The 22,678-nt window shown below is 42.0% G+C and overlaps 1 protein-coding gene across 3 annotated transcripts in view; it reads right to left on the reverse strand.

Annotated features, from left to right (window-relative positions):
• Positions 1–19,401, reverse strand: part of cdc14ab (cell division cycle 14Ab) — a 33,760-nt gene extending 14,359 nt beyond the window's left edge. For 2 of the 3 annotated variants that reach the window (XM_049587535.1, XM_049587534.1), the window contains exons 1-9: positions 18,998–19,400; positions 15,897–15,987; positions 15,184–15,259; positions 13,171–13,263; positions 12,452–12,531; positions 9,606–9,672; positions 9,448–9,510; positions 9,027–9,114; positions 930–1,160 (exon numbers count right to left, since the gene is read on the reverse strand). In XM_049587535.1, the coding sequence (XP_049443492.1) occupies positions 930–1,160; positions 9,027–9,114; positions 9,448–9,510; positions 9,606–9,672; positions 12,452–12,531; positions 13,171–13,263; positions 15,184–15,259; positions 15,897–15,987; positions 18,998–19,097 (889 nt within the window). In that variant the 5' untranslated portion in view covers positions 19,098–19,400. Of the gene's footprint in view, positions 1–929; positions 1,161–9,026; positions 9,115–9,447; positions 9,511–9,605; positions 9,673–12,451; positions 12,532–13,170; positions 13,264–15,183; positions 15,260–15,896; positions 15,988–18,997 lie in introns of all 3 variants that reach the window. The other variant, XM_049587533.1, reaches the window with a different exon arrangement.
• Positions 19,402–22,678: the final 3,277 nt, after the last annotated feature.

Consider the following 22,678-nt stretch of genomic DNA (forward strand, 5'->3'; position numbering starts at 1 on the left):
GAGACAGACTGACGCTGACACTAATAATCAATACCAGATCAATAAACTGTTTCCTGATCATCAGCTGTGATTCATCACAACATGAATCATTCTGTGATGTTTTTACACTCTGTGATCGCTTAATATCTCTGGTCACAACAATGTTCTGACAACACCAGTGGTAATTTCACTGACTGAAACTCTGACCAAATGTTTTCATCAACAACCTTTATTCCGTGACGAAAACGAGACAATGACGAACTAAATTATAAATAATAATAACTGCAATTTCCTGCCAAGGATTATTAAAGTATCTAAATCTATCTAAATAAAGATCTTGATAATAAAAACTTAGACGAAATCTATGTTTGATTTCAGTTGATAATACATGATGTAAATGTACCTATTTGTTTTCTACAAACTGATCAAAGATCTATCTTAAACTCAAAGATAGCTAAATGCTACCTGCCGTTAGCAGCTACATGTATGTGATTAACAATAACAAACCAAACTTTAAACTGTTAACAATATTTAATAATTAGGAGGGCGTTCAATAGGTTAGATAATGTTTCCTATTAATGTCATGAGGTGGAGCTAATTACATTACATTTTTTACATTAGCATTTGCACTTTGTTTAGCTAACGTTAGCCTGCAGAAGCCCTGCATTTATCTGGAGTGTAAACGTTCCTGGTGAAGGTATAACAGAGACAAACAGGAAGCTGTGGTGTCAGTGAGCGATAACACACGTTACAGCCTCTCAGGCCTCTGTCATGACTCACACGTGTGCAGCTAATAAAATATGCTAACGTTAAGAAGACTGTAATCCACTGAGACAAACGGAGGCCTTGACACTAAACTCTGGCTCCAACCCAAAATTCAAACCTCATCACTGACATCACGTCCCTTCCTTCTTCTACAGTCTCTGTGGTTGACAACAGGAAGTCCTCACCTTTGCAGTGGACAGCCACGGCGCCCTCGGTGTTCTCACAGATGTGCAGGAAGCGGCGTGTGATGATGTCGCTGGGCGTGCTGCCGTCTAAGAAGAAGAGGTCGTAGTGGTCGAAGCCAGCGTCAATGAAGCGTTTGGAGTCGTAGATCTTCTTGTTCAGACGGATGACTGTCGTCACGTTGTGTTTCCTGAAGTAGGGGAAGTACGCCTCGGGGGCATGGAGGGGGTAACCTGCAGGAGGAGGCGGAGCATCCATAGGTGTTACATCACAACACAAAAATAAAAACAACCTCACGTTGCGTCACTGAGTCTGAAACTTTTGTCCGTCATTAAAGTTTTCAGGTTTGATCAGAACCTTCACAGACGTCTGACCGAGACTCAGGGAAGACAATGTGACGGCGCGTTTCTGTGGTGTTTTCTTTTGTGGAGCCATTTTGAAGACCAGAACATGTTCACCCCCAACACTGTTTTAAAAGAGCACCATCACTGTATCCTGAGCTTAGCTCCGCCCAGGACGTCTGTGATTGGTTTAAAGAAACAAAAACAAGTGTTTTTCCTCTGTAGCAGAAATTTTATCAGCAGGGATGGGAGATGTGGCCCTAAAATAATATCAGAATAACAATATTCTTGACGATATGACAGATTAGTAAAAAACATATTTAATTATTAATTTAAGAAAATAGAATTGTAACAAAATCTGTGATTTACTTTTACATTTTCCTTCAAATCATCAGTAAAAACTAAATAAAAATGACAATGTCATTTCTTTAGTTTGTGAACAACAACAGTAACTCAGAGTCAGATTCAGATTCTGTCACAATATTAATAGTTCAACTAAATCAAATCTACCACTAATTACACATTTAAACAAATGTCCCCTGGGATCTATATACACTGCTCAAAAAAATGAAGGGAACACTTAAATCACACATCCCAGATCTGGATGAATGAAATATTCCAGAGAACAAAATAATGTAAGAACTCATTCAGGACTGGATTCAGAATCAAACCCAAAATCAAAGTGGAAAAATCACAGGCTGATCCAACTTCTGTCAATTTTCTCAGGACAACTCATGATGTGACTCAGTAGTGTGTGTGGCCTCTGCGTGCCTGGATACACTCCCTACAACATCTGGGCTCCTAATGAGACCACGGATGGTCTCCTGGAGGATCTCCTCCTAGACCTGGATCAGGGCATCAGTCAGATCCTGGACAGTCTGTGGTGCCATGTGGCGGCGGTGGATGTTACAATACATGATGTCCCAAAGGTGCTCGAATGGATTCAGGTCTGGGGAACGGATGGGCCGGTCAATGGCATCAATGCCTTCGTCATCCAGGACCTGCTGACATGTTCCAGCCACATGAGTCCACATGGTCAGAAACATGCACACCAGTAGCCTGCTGGAGGTCATGTTGTAGGGCTCTGGCAGTGCTCCTCCTGTTCCTCCTCACACAAAGGAGCAGATAGCGGTCCTGTTGCTGGGTTGTTTCCCTCCTACGGCCCTGTCCATCTCTCCTGGTGTAACGGCCAGTCTCATGGTATCTCCTCCATGTTCTTGACACTGTGCTGGGAGACACAGCAAACCTTCTGGCCACTGCGTGTATGGATGTGCCATCCTAGAGCAGCTCTAGTACCTGAGCAACTTCAGTGGGCTGCAGATAACGCCTCATGTGGTGAGGGCACTGGAAAAATGCCCAACTAGCCAAGAATCAACCAGAAAGGATGCAGAGAGGGAAATGGTCTGTGGCCACCACCTGCAAAACCATTCCTAAATAGGGGTTGTCTTGGTAATTGCCTCTCCTTTCCACCTGTTGTCTGTCCAATTTGCACAACAGCAGGTGAAATTGATTCACAATCAGTATTGCTTCCTAACTGGACGGGTTGATATCCCAGTAACCCAGTTTGATTGACTTTGAGTTACACTGTGATGATTATGTGTTCCCTTTATTATAGACTTGTCACGATACCAGAATTTCAGTAGTCAATACCAATACCAGTGAATTTCCACGACTCTCGATACTCATTCGATACTATGATAGAAATCAAAAAACAGAATCACGTATTTCTAACTTCACTACTTTATTAAAACTGTTTCAAACTTTAACTTTAACTCCAGGCCTCATTTACACCGCAAGCGATGCGGCAGCACACGTGTATTCACACCAAAACGGAACAAACGCGTCGCACAGCGGCCGCTGCTGTCCTGTCAAAATACAAACCACACCTGAACAGTTGGTGGCGGTAGTGCACTGTGTTTGCAAATCTCCAATAAACCCCAAAGAAGAAGAAGTGAGTTTGGACCCAAAGCCCTGGGTGGACAGGTTCGCGCACCAGTGACTATTCCAACGAATTAATATTTAGCACCACAAATGGGTAAGTACATGAAACATGTGCCTGTCAGGTCTCACTTGGTCAAGGGGGAGATGTCTACGGTGGCCGAGAGAGGTCACACCACATGCAAACTCGTGGTTTTTGTTGAAGGCCGCGACCATTCGCTCACGACTTGCGCAAAAAATCAGTGTCTCTTCTATTTTCGAGCTTGCTCGTGAAAGCAGCGCGACTCGAGCGGCGCGTACAACAGATGCGGTGTGAATACTCTGACCTGTTAACAAGCTCTCCGAAATGAAAACGCGAGTAAACAGCGATCGTTCGCGAGCACCACGCGAACACATCACTTGCGGTGTAAATGAGGCCTAACCCTAACCCTCTCCACACACGACTCCTACTACCTGACTTTGACATGCCGAGGTGTTGTGGCTCCAGCAGCACTTGTAAAAGCCACTGTTTCTAGCAAAGACGATGGAGAACAGGTGTTTTTCTTCAGTGCTCGTCCTCTGCACCGCCTGACGCACGTATACTGCCCCCGTCAGTTCCAACAGGAATCGACACGGCCCGCTGAGGGCAAAGTTGTATCCGGTACTTACAGTATCAAAAAAAAAAAAAAAAGGTACTGATGTATTTTTTGCGTGTCGGCATCGACTTGGTACGGAAGTATCGGTTCTCATGACAACACTAGCAGTGTTTATAAAATCATCTCTGATCATCAGCCTGTAATGAGACATTTGTCCCGCAGGTTTACATTATCAAATCTTTCTGACACAATCACTGCTGCTGCCAGAGGAGCCGCTGAATGAGTTCCCTCTGAGCAAACGCCACACTTTATTACAGACTCTGAAGCTCCTCCTCTTTTGGAACCACCGCAGAGGCCAACATCGTTTCACTTTCAGCCAAGTTTGTTGTTGCCTGGGGTAACAGTATGACGTCAATATGTCAACAAGTCGGGGCTTTGATGGCTTAGTGGATAGAGCAGGCGCCCCATGTACAAGGCTGTGGGTTTGAGTCCAGCCTGTGGCCCTTTGCTGCATGTATCCCCCCCCTTCATGCTTGTCTGTCCTGTCCATTAAAGGCAAAAAATGCCCTAAAAATATAAATAAATAAATATAGGTGGGTTTTGCTGGGGACTCCTTTTCGTAAGGATTGTACATTTGTCGTTGGAGCTGTTGGAGGGGGGTGTGGGGTTCTTTTTTTTTCTTCCCTTTTTTTTCCCTGCTCTTTTTATTGTCTTGTTTTATCGGTTTGTTTTTCATCTTGTTTTTGTTTTGTTTGTTTTCTTTTTGTTTGTTCAGAGGGGAAACAAGTACGGATTGAGATGGTGGCTCTACTGTATCCTAGCACTTATCCAGGCTTATAGCCTTTCTTATTTAGGGATTTTTGTTTATTGTTTAGACCATTGTGATGTCTTAGCTGATTGATGGGTAGAATAAATATATTATCTCTGAACGCTCACGGTCTCAATCTCCCTAATAAGAGAATAAATTGTCTGGATCTATTACATAGGAAAAAAATTGATATTGCCTTTATTCAGGAATCTCATCTTCTTAAAGAGGATGTTTCTCGTTTCAGCAATAAGCGATACCAGATTTTAGCATCGTCGTCTTACCATAGGAAATGTAGGGGTGTGCTTATTGTTGGTAGTCGTAACCTGACCTTATCTATCTTGGACAGAGGGCATGATGGAGAGGGTAGAATTGCATTTGTTAAGACAATGTTGGGTAACACAAAATTAGCCTTTGTCTCAGTCTATGCTCCTAATGTGTACGACCAAGATTTTTTTTAACTACCTCACCCTCACATTGTTGGACCTCTCTGAGTTTCATCTGATTGTTGGTGGTGACTTTAACGCTGTATGGGACCATAAAATGGACAGAACTAGCCCAAATGAACTAAGAGAGCAACGATTAACCACCTCCCTAGTTCATAGATGGGCCAGGGATGTATCTGTTATTGACACCTGGCGTTTGATCAATCCATCTTCCCGAGATTACTCTTTTTTTTCTGCACGTCACAAATCCTTTTCAAGGATAGATTACATCTTCATTTCAAAGATTTTCTCTGGGGAAGTGTATAACTCTGTACACATTCCAATTACCTTTTCAGATCACAATGCTGTTTTTACACAGATAAATATCCCTTTGGAGCCCCCCAGAGCTACTAGGTGGCGATTCAACACTACTCTATTACAAAATGACCAGTTTATTGCTTACATGGAAACACAATTGACAGAATTTATTGGCTTTAACAAAGGATCGGTTGATGACCCGAGAGTGCTCTGGGAGTCCATTAAAGGTTGTATTAGATCAGTTTCTATTTCTTTTGCCTCTAAATTAAACAAAACCCGTCAACAGGAAATTAATAGATTGGAGAAGAAACTATCTTCGTTTGAAAACAAGCTCCATAGCGCCTCCTCTTCACAATTACAGCAAGAGAGAGAGCTAACTAGGATGGAATTAAATTCTATTCTCAGACACAGAACAGAATTTATGATTCACAGATCACGCTGCAATTTTTATTTTAATGGAGCACGTCCTAGCCGCCTATTGGCACAACAATTACGCAAGAATGAAAATCTGTCTACCATTTCTCACATCATAGACCAACAGGGCAACTCATGCAGCAAACCTGCCGATATTACTGCAGCCTTCGCCAAGTTTTTCTCCAGGTTGTACTGCACAGACTTACTCCCTGACAATTCGAAAGTGGCAGCCTTCCTTGCTAAAGCCAACCTATCTCACATAACTCAAGAGTCTGCAGAGCAGCTTGACGCTCCCATATCACTTGCTGAACTTAAAGATGCACTCATGGTAATGAAGATAGGCAAATCACCTGGGCTTGATGGTATCCCCCCTGAGTTATACCTTACATTTTGGTCACAATTAGGCCCCTTATTACTGGATATGATTCAATTCTCAGTCCAAAGAGGTTCCTTCTCTAGAGATATAAACACTGCAGTAATCTCACTTATATTGAAGAAAGATAAGGACCCATCGGCCTGTGGCAATTATCGACCATTGTCACTTCTAAATACTGAAGTCAAGCTATTTGCTAAAGTCCTGGCTAGGAGATTGGACCCATTGATAACCGATTTGGTGCACCATGACCAGACTGGCTTTATAAAATCTCGGCTTGCCTCTGATAATGTCCGCCGTCTTCTCCACATCATAGAGGGTGCCTCCTGTATTTCAACACCATGCGCTGTTTTATCAGTAGACGCTGAGAAGGCGTTTGACCGCCTGGAATGGCACTATCTATGGCAGGTTCTCCACCACATGGGTTTTGGTACACATTATATATCTATGATTAAAGTATTATATTTCAATCCTACTGCTAGAATCCTAGTTGGTGGCACCTTATCAGACAGCTTTTCCATCACTAGGGGTACCAGACAGGGCTGCCCGCTCAGTCCATTATTGTTTGCCCTCTCACTAGAACCACTTGCCCAGCTGATACGTCTCACCCATGATCCAATCAATGTTTATAACACTAATCATCACCTTTCGTTGTATGCCGATGATTTGCTTCTTTTTGTTAATGACATCACTACTCAGTTTCGGTGATATTAAACACTTTTGCTGTATTTGGAGACATCTCGGGCTACAAAATTAATCTGTCTAAGTCAGCCCTGCTACCATTAAATAACACAGCAGCATCCGTCAGGTCTATTACAAACATTCCTATAGTCAAACAGTTCCGATATCTTGGATTGAATATTTTCCCCACTATTACAAAAATCATCACAGACAATTATGGCAATACACTTAACACAATAACAGCTGATTTGGAAAGGTGGTCTACAATTCCGCAATCGATTCAAGCTCGTTTTTCTGTAATTAAAATGACTGTTATGCCAAGGATAAACTTTTACAGCTCCATGTTGCCGCTCTCTCCTCCAGCTGGTTATTGGGATAGATTACACTCGATTATTAACAAATTTATCTGGAGCAACAAAACTCCTAGAATTAAATATGCTACTCTTCAAAGAGCAAGGGACACAGGCGGCCAAAATCTACCAAATTTTAAATACTATTTTTGGTCCTTTACCTTGCGTGCTCTGCGTTCATGGCTAAACCCCGGGATGGTAAATGCCTGGCGAGCCATCGAGGAGTCCAGAGTTAATCCGCATCGTTTAGAGGATGTCATCTATTCCAATATCCCTCAAAAAAATCTTTCGGACAAATTCGGACCGATTATCTCCAATTTGCTTTCAGTTTGGTGGTCGGTTGGGGAAACTATACCGCCTCTAAATTCCACCCCTATGTCCCACTATTCAACAATCACTCTATTACAATATGCGGTAAACCTATTTCCTTCTCCAGCTGGTCAGGAAAGGACATCCATATTTTGTCAGATATCATATATGAGAATAGACTACGGACATTTCAGGAACTGAAACAAATGTTCAATCTTCCAGGCACCACTTTCTTTTTTTATTTACAGCTGAGATCTGCCCTCAGTGCTTATGGGGTTCCCTGGGGCACAAAAATGGACATTCCCTCTCTACACAGACTGTATACGTCAGGTTCTCATCGCAAGCTGGTATCCAAATTGTATGGTATACTTAGACAGTCTCTCACACAGCAACTATCAATATGCAATACCTGGGCAAATGATTTAAAACAAACTAACATTAACTGGTCTAGGGTATGGTCTAACATCCGACTCTCCTCCAGGAACCCAGACCATCAAATGACCCATTACAATTACGTTATGAGAACCCATCTCACTCCACAAAAGCTGGCCAAGTTCTCTCCCAACCACTCACCCAACTGTACATATTGTTCTCTGGGAACCCCAGGCACATACCTTCATATAATGTGGGACTGTACTGAAATCAATGCCTTCTGGCGATCAGTTTTATCGCTGTTGTCTACCACTATTTGAAAAACTCTACCCTTTACACCTACACTGATTTTGTTAAATGATGATTCTGAATGTCATCTTTCAGTTCCTAACCGCATTCTCTAGCCGGCATCACTGCAGCAAAAAAATTGATAGCAATCAGATGGAAACAACCTCAGATACTTAACATCCCACAATGGCTTACATCGTTTGTGGATATTTTATACTTGGAGATCTCAGTTGCAAAAATACATGGTGCCAAACAGGAGAATGTAGCAGTTCTGGAACAAGTAAGAGAGCAGATCAAAGCACTATTGAGTTCATAACTAAGACAACATACATAGAATATCTTGGATAATGGAGGATCCTTCCGCTTATAAAATGGCTCTAATCCCCTTCCTCAAAGCTTTCCCCCTCTCCCCTTTTGCTTGTTTATTTTTTTTTTTTTGTTTGTTTTTTTTTTTAATTTTTATTTTATTTTATTTTATTTTTTGTTTGTTTGTTTGTTTTTTCTCCTTTTTTTGTTTTGTTTTTCTCTCTTTCTTTTCTTGTTTTTGTACTCTATGTCCTTGTCCTGTCTTGTATCACTGTGGACTGTGGTGTTATTGTTTGCACGTTGTATATGCAATACTTCATTATCTGTATGAACTGTTTGGTAATTTCTAAATCAAATCAAATGAAATAAAAAGTTGATCACAAAAAAAAAATAAATAAATATATATATATATATGTCAACAAGTCGAAATATTGCGAGCGCTACGATATGAATTTTTCATATCATGTTAAAACTGACACCAGTATCATCGTGAACGAGATGATATGACACACCTCTAATAATCAGTGATTCCAGACCTTCCTGTCGTGCTGACCCTGAGCTGTGCAGATCTGACTGTGTGAGACGAGTCCGTCTGTGAACTCACCGTTCTCAATCTTAGTTTTGGGATGCGGTCCGCTGAAGGCCAGAAACTTTCCCGGGACGATCCAGTTAAGATCTCCGTTCTCGACCCGCTGCAGAGACACAGAGACATTTATGTTTTCAGGTTGTCCATATGTCCGTCCCATCCCTGTCAACACGATGTCTAAAGAACACCTCAAGGGAATTTATTTAAATTTGGCACAAACGCCCACTTTGAGTCAACTAATTAGAATTTTGTGGTCGAAGGTCAAAAGTCACAAAATGTGTGTGGATGTAACTCAAGAATTCATAAACTAATTATGACAAAACTTCACACAAATGTCCAACAGGATAAAATAATGAAGTGATAACATTTTATATCCAAAAGGTCAAAGGTCAGCTTCACTGTGAGATCATCACTTAGTACAGGTAGTAGTGGTTTTTACCTCGTAGTGTTCATACTCGTCCACGTCGAAGGTCTCAAAGTCAAAGAAGCCGTGCTGCAGAGCCTGACGCACAAACACAGAGACAACATGCTGAGTTTATGTGTGAGCACTGTGACATCACACAGGTGACACGTCCCATCCAGCCAATCACAGCTCACCTTCCTGATGCCCTGCAGACAGTCAAGCACTGTGAGGCTAAAGGTGCAGTTCCCAAAGGAGGCGTCCCTGAAGACACACAGAGGACATCACAGGATCAACACACACCTCCTGTCTCGTCTCATCACACACACACACACACACACACACACACACACACACACTCCTGCAGCAGACAGTGAGAGCTCTCTGACTGTCAGCTGCAGCAGGTCCAGGATCAGTTCAGGTCACATCAACAATAAACTTCATGTTTTTATTGGACAGTTTAACATGTCACTGTAAAATACATCGGTCTGAGGGTCAGTGAATGCCTCACTGCTGTGTGTCTCAGTGGGCGTGGCCTCCTCATGTCAAATCCATCAGCAGAGCTCAGAGGAAACCTCCGTTCAACAAGACACACACACTACTGTTATATAACCAACAACAAGCCCTTTATCCTCCTCACACACACACACACACACACACACACACACACACACACACACACACAGAAACAGACACACACACACACAGTTTGTGACTCAGTGATGAAACAACAAACTGAAGATTCAGTAACTTTATTGGTCCTGTATTCAAACAACAGTAACCAGACTCAGTGTTGGTGTTCTCTGATATCTAACTCTCAGTAAAGTTCTTCTTCTTCTTCTTCTTCTTATTCTCTGCTGTCAGAGTTTAAACACTTCCTCCTGCCACCACTAGCTGGACGTCACTAATGGTGCGTTCGTTTTGTACTCGGAGGTTGGAAGGTGGAAATGGGAATGACGTCACCTCTGAATTGACAACAGTTTTTGCATTCTAGTTGACAACGGTGGACAAGTCGGAAAAAACCATGGATGTTACCATTTTACCGTTGGGATAGCCGTAGCCACTGTTAGCAATATCAATTGATAACAACGCTCTGTGTGGCATTTTGCACATACAGACAGCGTAGCCACATGCCCACAGATAAAAACTGAACAGCACTAAGGGCGTGGCCGACCTCATGTAAAACAAATAAGATAAAGATGCTATAAACAGTACTTCAGCAGAGCGTTTACTCACTGCGTGTGTGACAGGCAGCCATCTTGAATTCGTAAGTCAGGGTTGATGCGGTTGCTCCGAGTTTCTGAGTTGGAGATCTGACCTCAGGGTGCGTTAGAGTTTAAACTTCCGACTGGGAACTGGGAATTTCTGACCTCCAAGTACAAAACGAACGCACCATAACCAGCCTGCTAGAGACTAGGGTTGGGAATCTCTCTGTGATAGACGATTCGATACGTATCTAGATACACGGGTTACAATACAATTGAAAAACAATATATTTTTAATACAGAACAATTCGATACGATTCGATACGATTCTGTGGTTAACATTTGTTGATGCAGACATTAATCATACATTATATAATAAAAAAGCCAATTCTATAAAAGTGACATTCTTACAGTATTTTCAGATTTGTAAAAGACCACATCCCCAAGCACTTATGCTGTATGGCACTGGCAAAAATAAAATAAAAAGTCAAACAACAACAAAATCACATGTCAAATGTATTTATTTTTAGACATGGACCAAGAAAAGACTTGCTGAATGAACCTCATTTTGTTGGATGGGATCAATATAAAAATGAGAAGAAGTTTTAAACTTTAAGTGAAGTGAACTTTAAGTAAAATTTAAGTGTTTTAAACCTACTTGTTGTGTTGTTTTCATGGTATTGTCTGTGTTTTTGTATGTATCTTATATGGACTTGAGTCTGGAATGAAGTTTATCATAACGCTGTACAATATAAACATAAAGCAGAATAAAATAATAACATGCAATGTAGGGGCAGAATCTGACATCTCCTGTTATTAGTTGATATCATGTGATGACTAGCAGCTTATCACTGACAGCATGTCAGACTATTTCTTTGTGTTTGCTACACTCTGTGTTTGTCATTTATGAAAAGATAAATCACTTTTCTATAATACATCACTGATATTTCAATGGAATAAATTACTTATTGACTTATTCATACTTCAAAAACAGCATGAATAAGTGATTAACATAAGGGAGGATCAAAATAAAATAAATAAATGAAATCAAAATCAACCAGCCACCCTCCTCCCCTGACAAGTAAAGAACAGTCCCTAAAGTGCGGTGAGGTTTGTGGAAATGTGAACTGCTCGTTTCTCCTCTGACACATCACATACCTGAGTGCTGCCAGGGCTTGGCTGGTATTTCTGGGCAGTCGTGACACCGACGAAGACTTCTTGGACCTGGAGCCGGGCTTCTCAGTCGCCTCCGCGGAGCACTACGGCCGCCGTATTTGACAGGAATACGTATTTCTGTCTGTGTCTGTGACCCCCCGTTCAACCCACAACCAGTAGGATTCGCCTTTAGTTTCTGCTGCGGCTTGGCTGCTCCCTGGTTTATCCAACCAGCATTAGCTTCTGTTCCTCAGCTCCACCGGTCAAGCTGGCGCTGATGTTTACATCCATTATCGTTGTCAGTAATGCCTGCTATGGAGCATGCCGCCGGCTCTCGCGTTGTTTTAGAGATGCAAACTGTTAAAGTCAGTCAACCGATTGCTAGTCTCGCGATACCCGAATCCATGACTCATCTAAGGATTCATGGCTGATTCGTATCGATTGAGGAGGCTGCTACCAACGCAGCCGTATCTCTTGCTTGTCAAACCGGATATTTGGTCGTATCGGTTAATCGTTCCCAACCCTACTAGAGACGCTCCGAGAGTTCAGCTCCGCCACACTAACTTCTGTCTGCTGGAAACTACGACCACTTTAATCTGTCACAGCTGAGTTATCAGGACTCTGCTGCTGCACAGAGGTCAAAGGTCAAAGGTCAGCACGTGCTGCAGTAGTGGAGGACTCACCTGAAGGGCAGGTAGGAGGCGTTGGAACCAGAGATCAGAGCTCTGTAGGCTTCTTCTGGAGTTTTCTTCAGGTAGATCACCTGACACACACACACACACACACACACAAAGTGTGACAACATACAACATACACATCATGGAGCTAACAATTTGTGTGCTAAGCTAGGCTAACAGTCAGTGTGCTAAGTTAGGCTAACAGTCTCTATGCTTGGCTAGGCTAACAGTCTTTATGCTAAGCTAGGCTAACAGTCAGTGTGCCAAACTAGGCTAACAGTCTTTATGCTAGGCTAGCCTAACAGTCTTTATGCTAAGCTAGGCTAACAGTCAGTGTGCCAAACTAGGCTAACAGTCTTTATGCTAGGCTAGCCTAACAGTCTTTATGCTAAGCTAGGCTAACAGTCTTTATGCTAGGCTAGGCTAACAGTCTTTATGCTAAGCTAGGCTAACAGTCTTCATGCTAGGCTAGGCTAACAGTCTTCATGCTAGGCTAGGCTAACAGTCTTTATGCTAAGCTAGGCTAACAGTCAGTGTGCCCAACTGGGCTAACAGTCTTTATGCTAGGCTAGGCTAACAGTCTTTATGCTAAGCTAGGCTAAAACATGAACTAAACTAAACCTGTGTATTTTGATTGTTTCTGAGTTGATACACAGACGTTTATTTTTGTCAAGTTCAGTGACATCATTATGTGCAATTTCCAGGAAGTGACAGTGATGACTCACAGCGTAGCCTCCAATCAGCACAGCAGCGTTGGATCTCTTCCTCTGGTCAAAGCTGGTGTAATGAACGATCCTCTTCCTGGTCAGAGTGAACGACTGCAGAGAAGAAGAAGAAGAAGAAGAAGAAGAAGAAGAAGAGGGAGAGGAAGAGGCGTCACACAACATCAGGTAGAGCTCAGGAACAGCACTACATCTAAAAACACTTCATGGACATATGACCCTCCTCTTCCTCAGTTTGTTTACATTTCTTTGATGAAGAACTTTGTGACCTTTTCTCTATCTAAAAATAGCAGAGCAGATATGAGCAGAGACTTGATGATGATCACTGACATTAGGTGGGAAGTGGATATATTGATCAGAGGTCGACTGATTCATTGGTCTGTCCGATTAAATGGCGCCGACAGGACTTTATATAAACTATAGTTAATAAGGGAACAGAACTTCATAACATAACGCATAACATAAATAATTTCCCCTCAGGGATCAATAAAGTATTTCTGATTCTGATTCTTCAGGTGTTTTCAAACGATCCATCAGCCATGGGTTTTTTTTCCTGCTCCAAACTATCATTATTAATATCGGCCATTAAAAATCCACTATCGGTCGAGTTCTAATATCGCACAAATAAGTTGTTACATGTCAGATATCAGCACAAATCCAACACATTACATCCCTCACATTTCTCTGTATCATGATGTGGTTGAATATTATTTCATGCAGACACAACTGAAGTAGTATCTTAACAGGCCTGACTATCAATAACTATTTTACACATTCACAAGTTTTTATTTTCAGCAATTGAAAAAAAAAAACACAGACCGGACCATGAGGATGTACCATTGTTTGCTAGCTTGATGCTAATGACAGTAACGTTAACTCAGCGGGTTGACAAAGTGCCTCTGCTGTTTCACACCATCATTTCCCCCTTTTACTCTGTGTGGTAACATCCCTAGAGGAAATACTAAAAACGCTGGGGTGTTGTTGTCATACAGTTGTCTACGGCAGCAAATCGTTGTGTGTTTCTACTGGTCAAAGTGACGGCTGTGATGGGAGAACTGGATCTCAGTGAAGGGCAAGTGGTCCATAACTTTAATTTGGAGACAACAAAATGTAGGCTTAGCGCTCTGTGGTCCATTGCCCAATAGGAAATGTAGAATACTCAAAAGTACTTTAAAAGTGCTTGAGTTACTTTTCTCAGGGAGTAACGTTGGAAGTACTTTTAAAGTAACTGAGTTACTTTACTGAGGGAGTAACGCAGTAAAGTAACTGGTTACTTTTTTCAAAAGTAGCGCAGTAACGTACTTTGATTACTTTTAAAGTAACCCTTACCCAACACTGTTCACCACACAATATATGTGTGATTTTAAACGTGTTGCGATGTGCTGAGTGTTGAGATTAAATATACTGTAATTTATTTCCTTCTTTCAGTGTCAAATGATGTCCTTAAAGGAATGCTATATTTAATAAGATATGAAGTTTTCAGTCTGTTCAGACATTGCACAGTTTAGTTCATCCAGTGGACTAAAAACCATCTGATCATATGACTGTAGTCGGCTACCTAAAGTTTAATTTATATTTGTCATATTAATCATTTATAAAATTTAAAAATCCTGATGTCAGCGAGACGATTTGATATTATCTCACAAAAACATTGTGACACTATGCTGTATTGACCCCCCCCCCCCCGGCTGCACACGTGTGTCTTCCACCTGGACAGGTACAGACTGATCACAGGGTGTGAATGCAGACCGTCCGGTCGTCAACAGGTGACCGGGGAATGTCATCACCATGGCAACCAAGATAAAACAAGACAAAACACTTAAAGCAAAAGATTTACAGTCGAGACAACAAAACACTTTGTACAGTGCTGACACACACACACCCACTGTGACAGAGTGAACATGTCAGTCACATTCACTCTGTCACATAAACTCTGAGTGAACGTGATGTAGTGACTGAGTCTGGTGCATTCTGGACATTCCTGTCGGGGGAGAGTCGGCTGCAGCAGAAACTCACCTTCAGCTTCTTGTTGAGTTTACAGCAGTATCGATACAACATGGCCAAATTCAGAGGACCGAAGTCTGCATAGAAACTGACACACAACACACACAGTTAGAAACTCAGTGTACACACACACACACACACACACACACACAAACACACACGCACGCACGCAATAAAAACAATCAGGATCCTCAGCAACAAACAAGCAACAAATAATAAAGTTCCTGTTCAGAGGGAGTCAGATGAAGTTACTCTGGTCCGACTGTATAATCATTAAACGAGGAATACAAAACAAAATTCGGAGCTCTCCATCTGACCTGAGGCCAACAGGTCTGTCTCAGAGAGCAGGATCAGTCAAACTCTGAGTTTTCCATTTCACAAAGCCAGCTCAGTGTAACCCTGAGTCAGTTACTATGGCAACATACTCTGTGAAGCAGGCCCGCGGTGTGTTGGACGTCCTCCTTGAGAATTTCATCTGTGATGTCATCACCTAACTACAGCGAGAACCCTGAGAGGAAGGCCGTGACCGATGTAGATGAGGCTTCTTCATCCTCTGGTGTACGTCCTTACACCTTCAGCCAGTCCAAGTCTGTTCCGTGTTTCGTTGTCCAGGTCAATTAGACCACAAGCACCATTCGGTGTTTGGGGCAGCTGGTTATTATGTTCACACACACGTTCCACATATTGATTATTAATCAATAACAGTTTAAAGGAGCTGAACTTACTTTTCGTAGACGAACTCCTCGTCAGTGCAGAAGTAGTGAGTGTTGGCTGTACTCTTAGGTTTACTGCGTAATGTGGCGAAGTACAGACGCTCTGTTGGACGGACACACACACACACACACAGGTTAGAAACTGATCTGAGACCAGTTCAACTCTGAACTTAACACCAAATCCAAACCTGATGTCAGCTGACAGCAGTTTTAAATGTAACAGATTTGATTTTTGTTTTATTTCAGTGTGAAAAAACTAGACTTGCACCGATTACAATTTTTTGGGCTGATACCAATTTCCAATTTGCAGAGTGTTTGGATGGCCGATTCCGATTTCATTTTTTTCAAACCACTTTACAGCACATAATATATTGCTATATTTTCTATCTTTCCTTTATTAGAACATTTTAATCAAGATACAACCAGCTCTTCAATAATCATCTCAAGCAAACACAAACAGTGACAGTTAGTTAAGAGTTAAGAAACATTTTCCTTTTTGCTCAAATATAACTTCAGGTACAGTATTAAAATAACTAAGTAAAAAAGGCATACATAAATAAAAACATGGATAAATTAAATAATAATTCTTGGTGTATAGCATTTGTGGGTAATTTCTTGAATAGACAAAAAAGTAAAAATATCTCCTGTGGAAAATTCACGCAGGCCTTCAGGACACGCCCGCTAGTAAGTGTGCGGACACGCGCATCTTTAGCACGCGGACATGCGCCTCGTCAGTTTCAAGCAGCACCGTGCAGCAATGAGAGCTCCTCAGTTCAGTTTAACACGGATAATTAAGAACTTCCTCCTTCTCTCTTTTGATGTGTGTGCGTGAATTATTAAGGTGAGAAGCCGCCCATGTTTCACTTCCTCACATCGCCCAAGCTGTGAGTTGCACATGTGCGTGTGTGTGCACTGCTGATGTTACACAATGTCAATCATGTGGCGCGCCGGGAAATTTGACCGGCGTTTTAAATCGTCATGTTTTAGACACGGTTGCAGGTCACGGCCGATCACGTGAAAACCGGCCAAATTCTGAGCACTGCCGATAAATAGGTGCAAGTCTAGAAAAAACGATGATATAAAACCTATAACTATGACAGAGGATCTTATAACTCTATAAATAAATACTACCGATGGATTCACAGACGCACTTTACTTCTCTCATAATAACTGACAGAACAGCTGATGAAGAGAATATCTGAAGGTGATCAAAGTTTGAACACTGTGTGTCGATGGAAGTAAAGATCGTGTCATCTAGTGTTGCACGGTATACTGGTACTAAAATAGTACCGCGGTACTAGAGCACTCCAAACGGTACTATACTGCATTTGGAAAATACCGGTACTTTGAAATTGATTCAATTCATTAATTTAGTTAATTTATTTTACTCATTTATGCACACAAACGCCTTCCTTGTTCCTATTGGAGCACAGATTGCACAAGTGGTGTGTATGACAACACCTGTATCAACATCCGCAGCTGGCGCACATGAAAAAAGACAAGAGAAAGTCTGCCTCGCAAAGGGACACAACACGAGACAACACCAACTTGGTGAAACATTTGAGCAACCAAACCGTGACGTCCGTACCGAGGTACTGACCGAACCATGATTTTTTTGGTACCGTTACACCCCTACTATTTATTGTTCTAAAGGTTTGTATCCAAAAGGACTTTTCCTTAGGAAAAGTACTGAAGAGTATCGAAATTCATATTGGTATCAGTACCGAAACAAAGATTTTGGTATTGTGACAACACTAGTGTCATCAGAATCATTTTGGACGCCTGAAGAAGTAAAACTCTGAGAGAAACTAAAACTAAAACAGCTGTGTGTGTTTTCGTTCTCTCATGAAGTCGACCAGCAGCTGAAGGAAACTAAACATGATCAGTAATGAAAATAGTAGTGACAGGAAGTGTGTGAGAAGACGTTTAGTCAGCAGATAAACTGCAAAGTTCAGAAGATAACAAAGAGAAAATAGTGGGGTTTCTATCCACCTATTTTAATTCGCATTTTCAAAAACTGCGAAAAAAAACGACGCACTGGTCTCCTTCCAGATATTTCCAACAGTACTCTTAACATTAAACTTCTTCTTTGTCGTGTCTTCTTCAAGATGGTTAGGTACGCTGTGAATGTTTGCGTATGGCGCTTCAAATGTAGCTCCTGCCATCTCCTGACGCTTTTAAGTGACTACAACATCATGTCGGCTGGCACATGAACACACACAGTGACTCAAATAATAGTAAAGTAATAAAAACAGGACAAGAATAACCCGATGACATCACACACGCCGTGAAAGACGACCAGGGATAATTGGTGAGTACCAGCGTGTAGCGTGTCATGTCTGTCGGCCAAGTCACGGCACGATTTTATGACTCCACAATCGTGTAATGTGACATAGGACTTTCAGAACGGGCAGAAAGGTCGTGTAGTGTGAACCAGGCATAAACCCTCCTTTACCGTTTCTCCCTCCGGCATGTTGCTAATTTTCAGTGTGTGACTGCAGCGTGTGCACGAGAGGGGGAGGGCTGCTGCGTGCAGAGAGGTGAGCAGAGCAAAGAGCTCTCGTCAGAGCTGCTTTTCTGAAGCAAAACAAAAGTTTACATGTTCTAAAAAAAGAGAAAACATTGCATGTCCTGTGATGTGACTATTGCACACGCGCACATCGCGATGGCGATGTTCAAACAATATACCGTGCAGTCCTACTTTACACTGTTTAAGGTAAATTCACCTGTTGATCTTTACCTTTAATTAATTTATCTTTACATTTAACAGTCTGAGAGAATTTAACAAACTAATTTTACCTCAGAGACTCTTTAATTAATCTTTTGTTGCATTTTACATTTCATGAACTATTTTAACTTGAAAAACCAATTTTAACTTTATCATAACCTCTAATACACTAATCTCTATTAACTTTACCAGATTGTTTCAAGATAAATAAACTGAATTAAACTGTGTATTTATAACGTACCTTTAATGAACTCTGTATTTAAGTATTTGTACCTTTAATGAACTCTGTATTTAAGTATCTGTACTTTGAGTAAACTGTGTATTTGCACCTTTAATGAACTCTGTATTGAAGTATCTGTACTTTGAGTAAACTGTGTATTTGTACCTTTAATGAACTGAGCGGCTCCCTGCAGCGGCTCGGACTCGTCAGTCACGCCGAACAGGGCGGACAGGATCGGGGAGTGTCTAACTCCTTCCACCGTCATGGCTCCGTCTAATTCCCGGCCCGCTTAGCTTCACTAAACTTTTTAAAGTGCTAGCAGCTCGGTTAGCCCTTAGCAGGCTAGCAGCGGAGCTAGCAGGCAGGTGAACGGAGACTGTTGAAAAGTTTAAAAACTTTCTCCTCAGTTTCCCATCAGCCCCTGCTGCCGCCCTTCAAGCACAGAGGAACCGTTTCTACCGTTTCCGCTCTTTGGTTTTCCGTTTTTTCACCGGTAAATATTCCCGGGTTAGCATGTTAGCCGTTAGCACCGAATCTCTTTGACGACGCTCCGGGAGTCTGAAACTGTGATTGTACAAATCCCTCCTTAAGAAACGTTACCATAGCAGCGGGAGCCGCTCCCATAGCAACCACAGCCAATCAGCAAACAGAACGGGCTGTGCTGCCTTCAGGGTCTGCTCGGAGAGCTGCCATGAAAAGTTTTCCTGAAGTTCTGTCTGTCAGAGGGGACGTCTGTCTGTGTAATTACAGTCATATCAATCAATCAATCAATCAATCAATCAATCAATTTTATTTATAAAGCCCAATATCACAAATCACAATTTGCCTCACAGGGCTTTACAGCATACGACATCCCTCTGTCCTTATGACCCTCACAGCTGATCAGGAAAAACTCCCCAAAAAACCCTTTAACGGGGAAAAAACGGTAGAAACCTCAGGAAGAGCAACTGAGGAGGGATCCCTCTTCCAGGACGGACAGACGTGCAATAGATGTCGTACAGAACAGATCAACATGATAAATTAACAGTAATCCACATGACACAATGAGACAGAGAGAGAGAGAGAGAGAGAGAGAGAGAGAGAGAGAGAGAGAGAGAGAGATGCAGGTAATGACAGTATCTTACAACAACATTATTGAAAGTAATAATATTATAGTTATAGTTCTGGTTACTGTGGTACAATATGTTGAAAGTATGTATTAATATCTGGCAGTATACATGTGTGACAATAGTCATATGTGTATAATAACAGTAGAAATATGACTAATGACTAATGATGGCAGCAGCAGCAGGAGGCATCTGGCAGGAGGAAAGTCTTAAGTCTAGTCTTAAATGTGGAGACGGTGTCTGCCTCCCGGACCGTAACAGGAAGATGATTCCACAGGAGAGGAGCCTGATAGCTGAAGGCTCTGGCTCCTGATCTACTTTTGGAGACTTTAGGGACCACGAGTAACCCTGCGTTCTCAGAGCGCAGTGTTCTGGTGGGATAATATGGCACTATGAGCTCTCTAAGATATGACGGAGCTTGACCATTTAGAGCTTTATAAGTTAACAGTAGGATTTGCAGAGAAGCTAAAACAGGAGAAATATGATCTCGTTTCTTAGTTCCTGTTAGTACACGTGCTGCTGCATTCTGAATTAGCTGGAGAGTTTTTAAGGACTTACTAGAGCTACCTGATAATAGAGTAACATGTAAGTGTAACTACAGTCACATCACAGGTGTAACTACAGTCACATCACAGGTGTAACTACAGTCACATCACAGTAACATGTAAGTGTAACTACAATCACATCACAGTAACATGTAAGTGTAACTACAGTCACATCACAGGTGTAAGTACAGTCACATCACAGTAACATGTAAGTGTAACTACAGTCACATCACAGTAACATGTAAGTGTAACTACAGTCACATCACAGTAACATGTAAGTGTAACTACAGTCACATCACAGGTGTAACTACAATCACATCACAGTAACATGTAAGTGTAACTACAGTCACATCACAGTAACATGTAAGTGTAACTACAATCACATCACAGTAACATGTAGGTGTAACTACAGTCACATCACAGTAACATGTAGGTGTAACTACAATCACATCACAGTAACATGTAAGTGTAACTACAGTCACATCACAGTAACATGTAAGTGTAACTACAATCACATCACAGTAACATGTAGGTGTAACTACAATCACATCACAGTAACATGTAGGTGTAACTACAGTCACATCACAGTAACGTAGGTGTAACTACAATCACATCACAGTAACATGTAAGTGTAACTACAGTCACATCACAGGTGTAACTACAGTCACATCACAGTAACATGTAAGTGTAACTACAGTCACATCACAGGTGTAACTACAGTCACATCACAGTAACATGTAAGTGTAACTACAGTCACATCACAGTAACATGTAGGTGTAACTACAGTCACATCACAGTAACATGTAAGTGTAACTACAGTCACATCACAGTAACATGTAAGTGTAACTACAGTCACATCACAGTAACATGTAGGTGTAACTACAGTCACATCACAGGTGTAACTACAGTCACATCACAGTAACATGTAGGTGTAACTACAGTCACATCACAGTGCATGGCTGTTAGTTCACTATAACTTGTTGTGATAATGATGTCAGTAATGTACTGAACACAAATCTTCGTAATAAACTCAGATCTTTGACTCTACTTTCTTAAGTTGTTGTTGACTCATTTATATGAAATAATAATTTAATGATAACAGTTTTTTTGTTCGTTGATAAAAAGATTTCCTGTCAACAGATCAGCTGAGGATGACATTAGTCAGGACGCTTTGATTTGTACTGATTTACTTCTGATTGGTTTTGTTCATCATGGTCTCAGATGTGTTTCCTGTTTCATGAACGCAGCGTGTGAAGACGCTTCATTTAAGTTTCATCCAGAGTGAAATATAAAAGTTATTCTGATCTCAGAGTCATTGAGCTGAATGTGAATATAAACCAGACGACTGTGGACTTTTGTTTTGTCTCCTGTCGTCCTGCCTGAGCTCAGTCAGTCACATGACACCCGTGCTGGAAACAGGTGAAATAACCTCACCTGATTGGCTGACTGACTCTGGATTAGTCCTTTAATGTCTGCCGACCCTGTTCATGTCACTGTGATGATGTCAGAATCTCACCTGCTATCAGAGAGATCCACACGCGGTTTGGTCCAGGTCCAGGTCCAGGTTGGAGGACTCGGGGGCTGTCCTGGTGCATCCTCCAGGCCCCGGCGTCCACCATGCTGCAGGGCGGCGAGCAGACTGTGAGGACGCGGCGGGGCTGAGCTGAGGAGGTGTCAGGTGACCTGGATCAGGTTGCTCCTGGTTTCAGAGGGGACAGAGGTGTGAGTTTACAGCTGGCTCAGGTTTCAACACACATTCAGGTCTGAGCTGGACTTCCTGCTGTACACACTGTACATCAGCTCACCTGCTGCAGGTGAACTAACGAGGTGAGAGGGACAAACATGACACCACGCCACTGACATCACGGAAACTAGAAGGGGACCACAGGAAGTCCTGGTCCATCAGGAATGGTCCAGAACAGCTCAGCTGTCCTCATCCTGCAGAGACAAACATGTCCAGTCTCACAAAACCACCGTCAACATTCAGAGACACAAACAGCTGATGGAAACGTCAGGACACACACTGATCCAGCTGCAGCTCAGGTCCTGGTCCTGGTCCTGGTCCTGGTCTGTCCACACACACTGATTCGGATTCTGTCGGCTCAGGACGAAGTGTGTGTGTCAGGTTGGTAAACACACACAGACGTTCACCTGTCACCTGTTTTACAAACGTCTCTGAGTGTGTGCTGAGCTGA

Source organism: Epinephelus fuscoguttatus, linkage group LG10, assembly GCF_011397635.1.
Source record: "Epinephelus fuscoguttatus linkage group LG10, E.fuscoguttatus.final_Chr_v1".
Lineage (NCBI taxonomy): Eukaryota > Metazoa > Chordata > Actinopteri > Perciformes > Serranidae > Epinephelus > Epinephelus fuscoguttatus.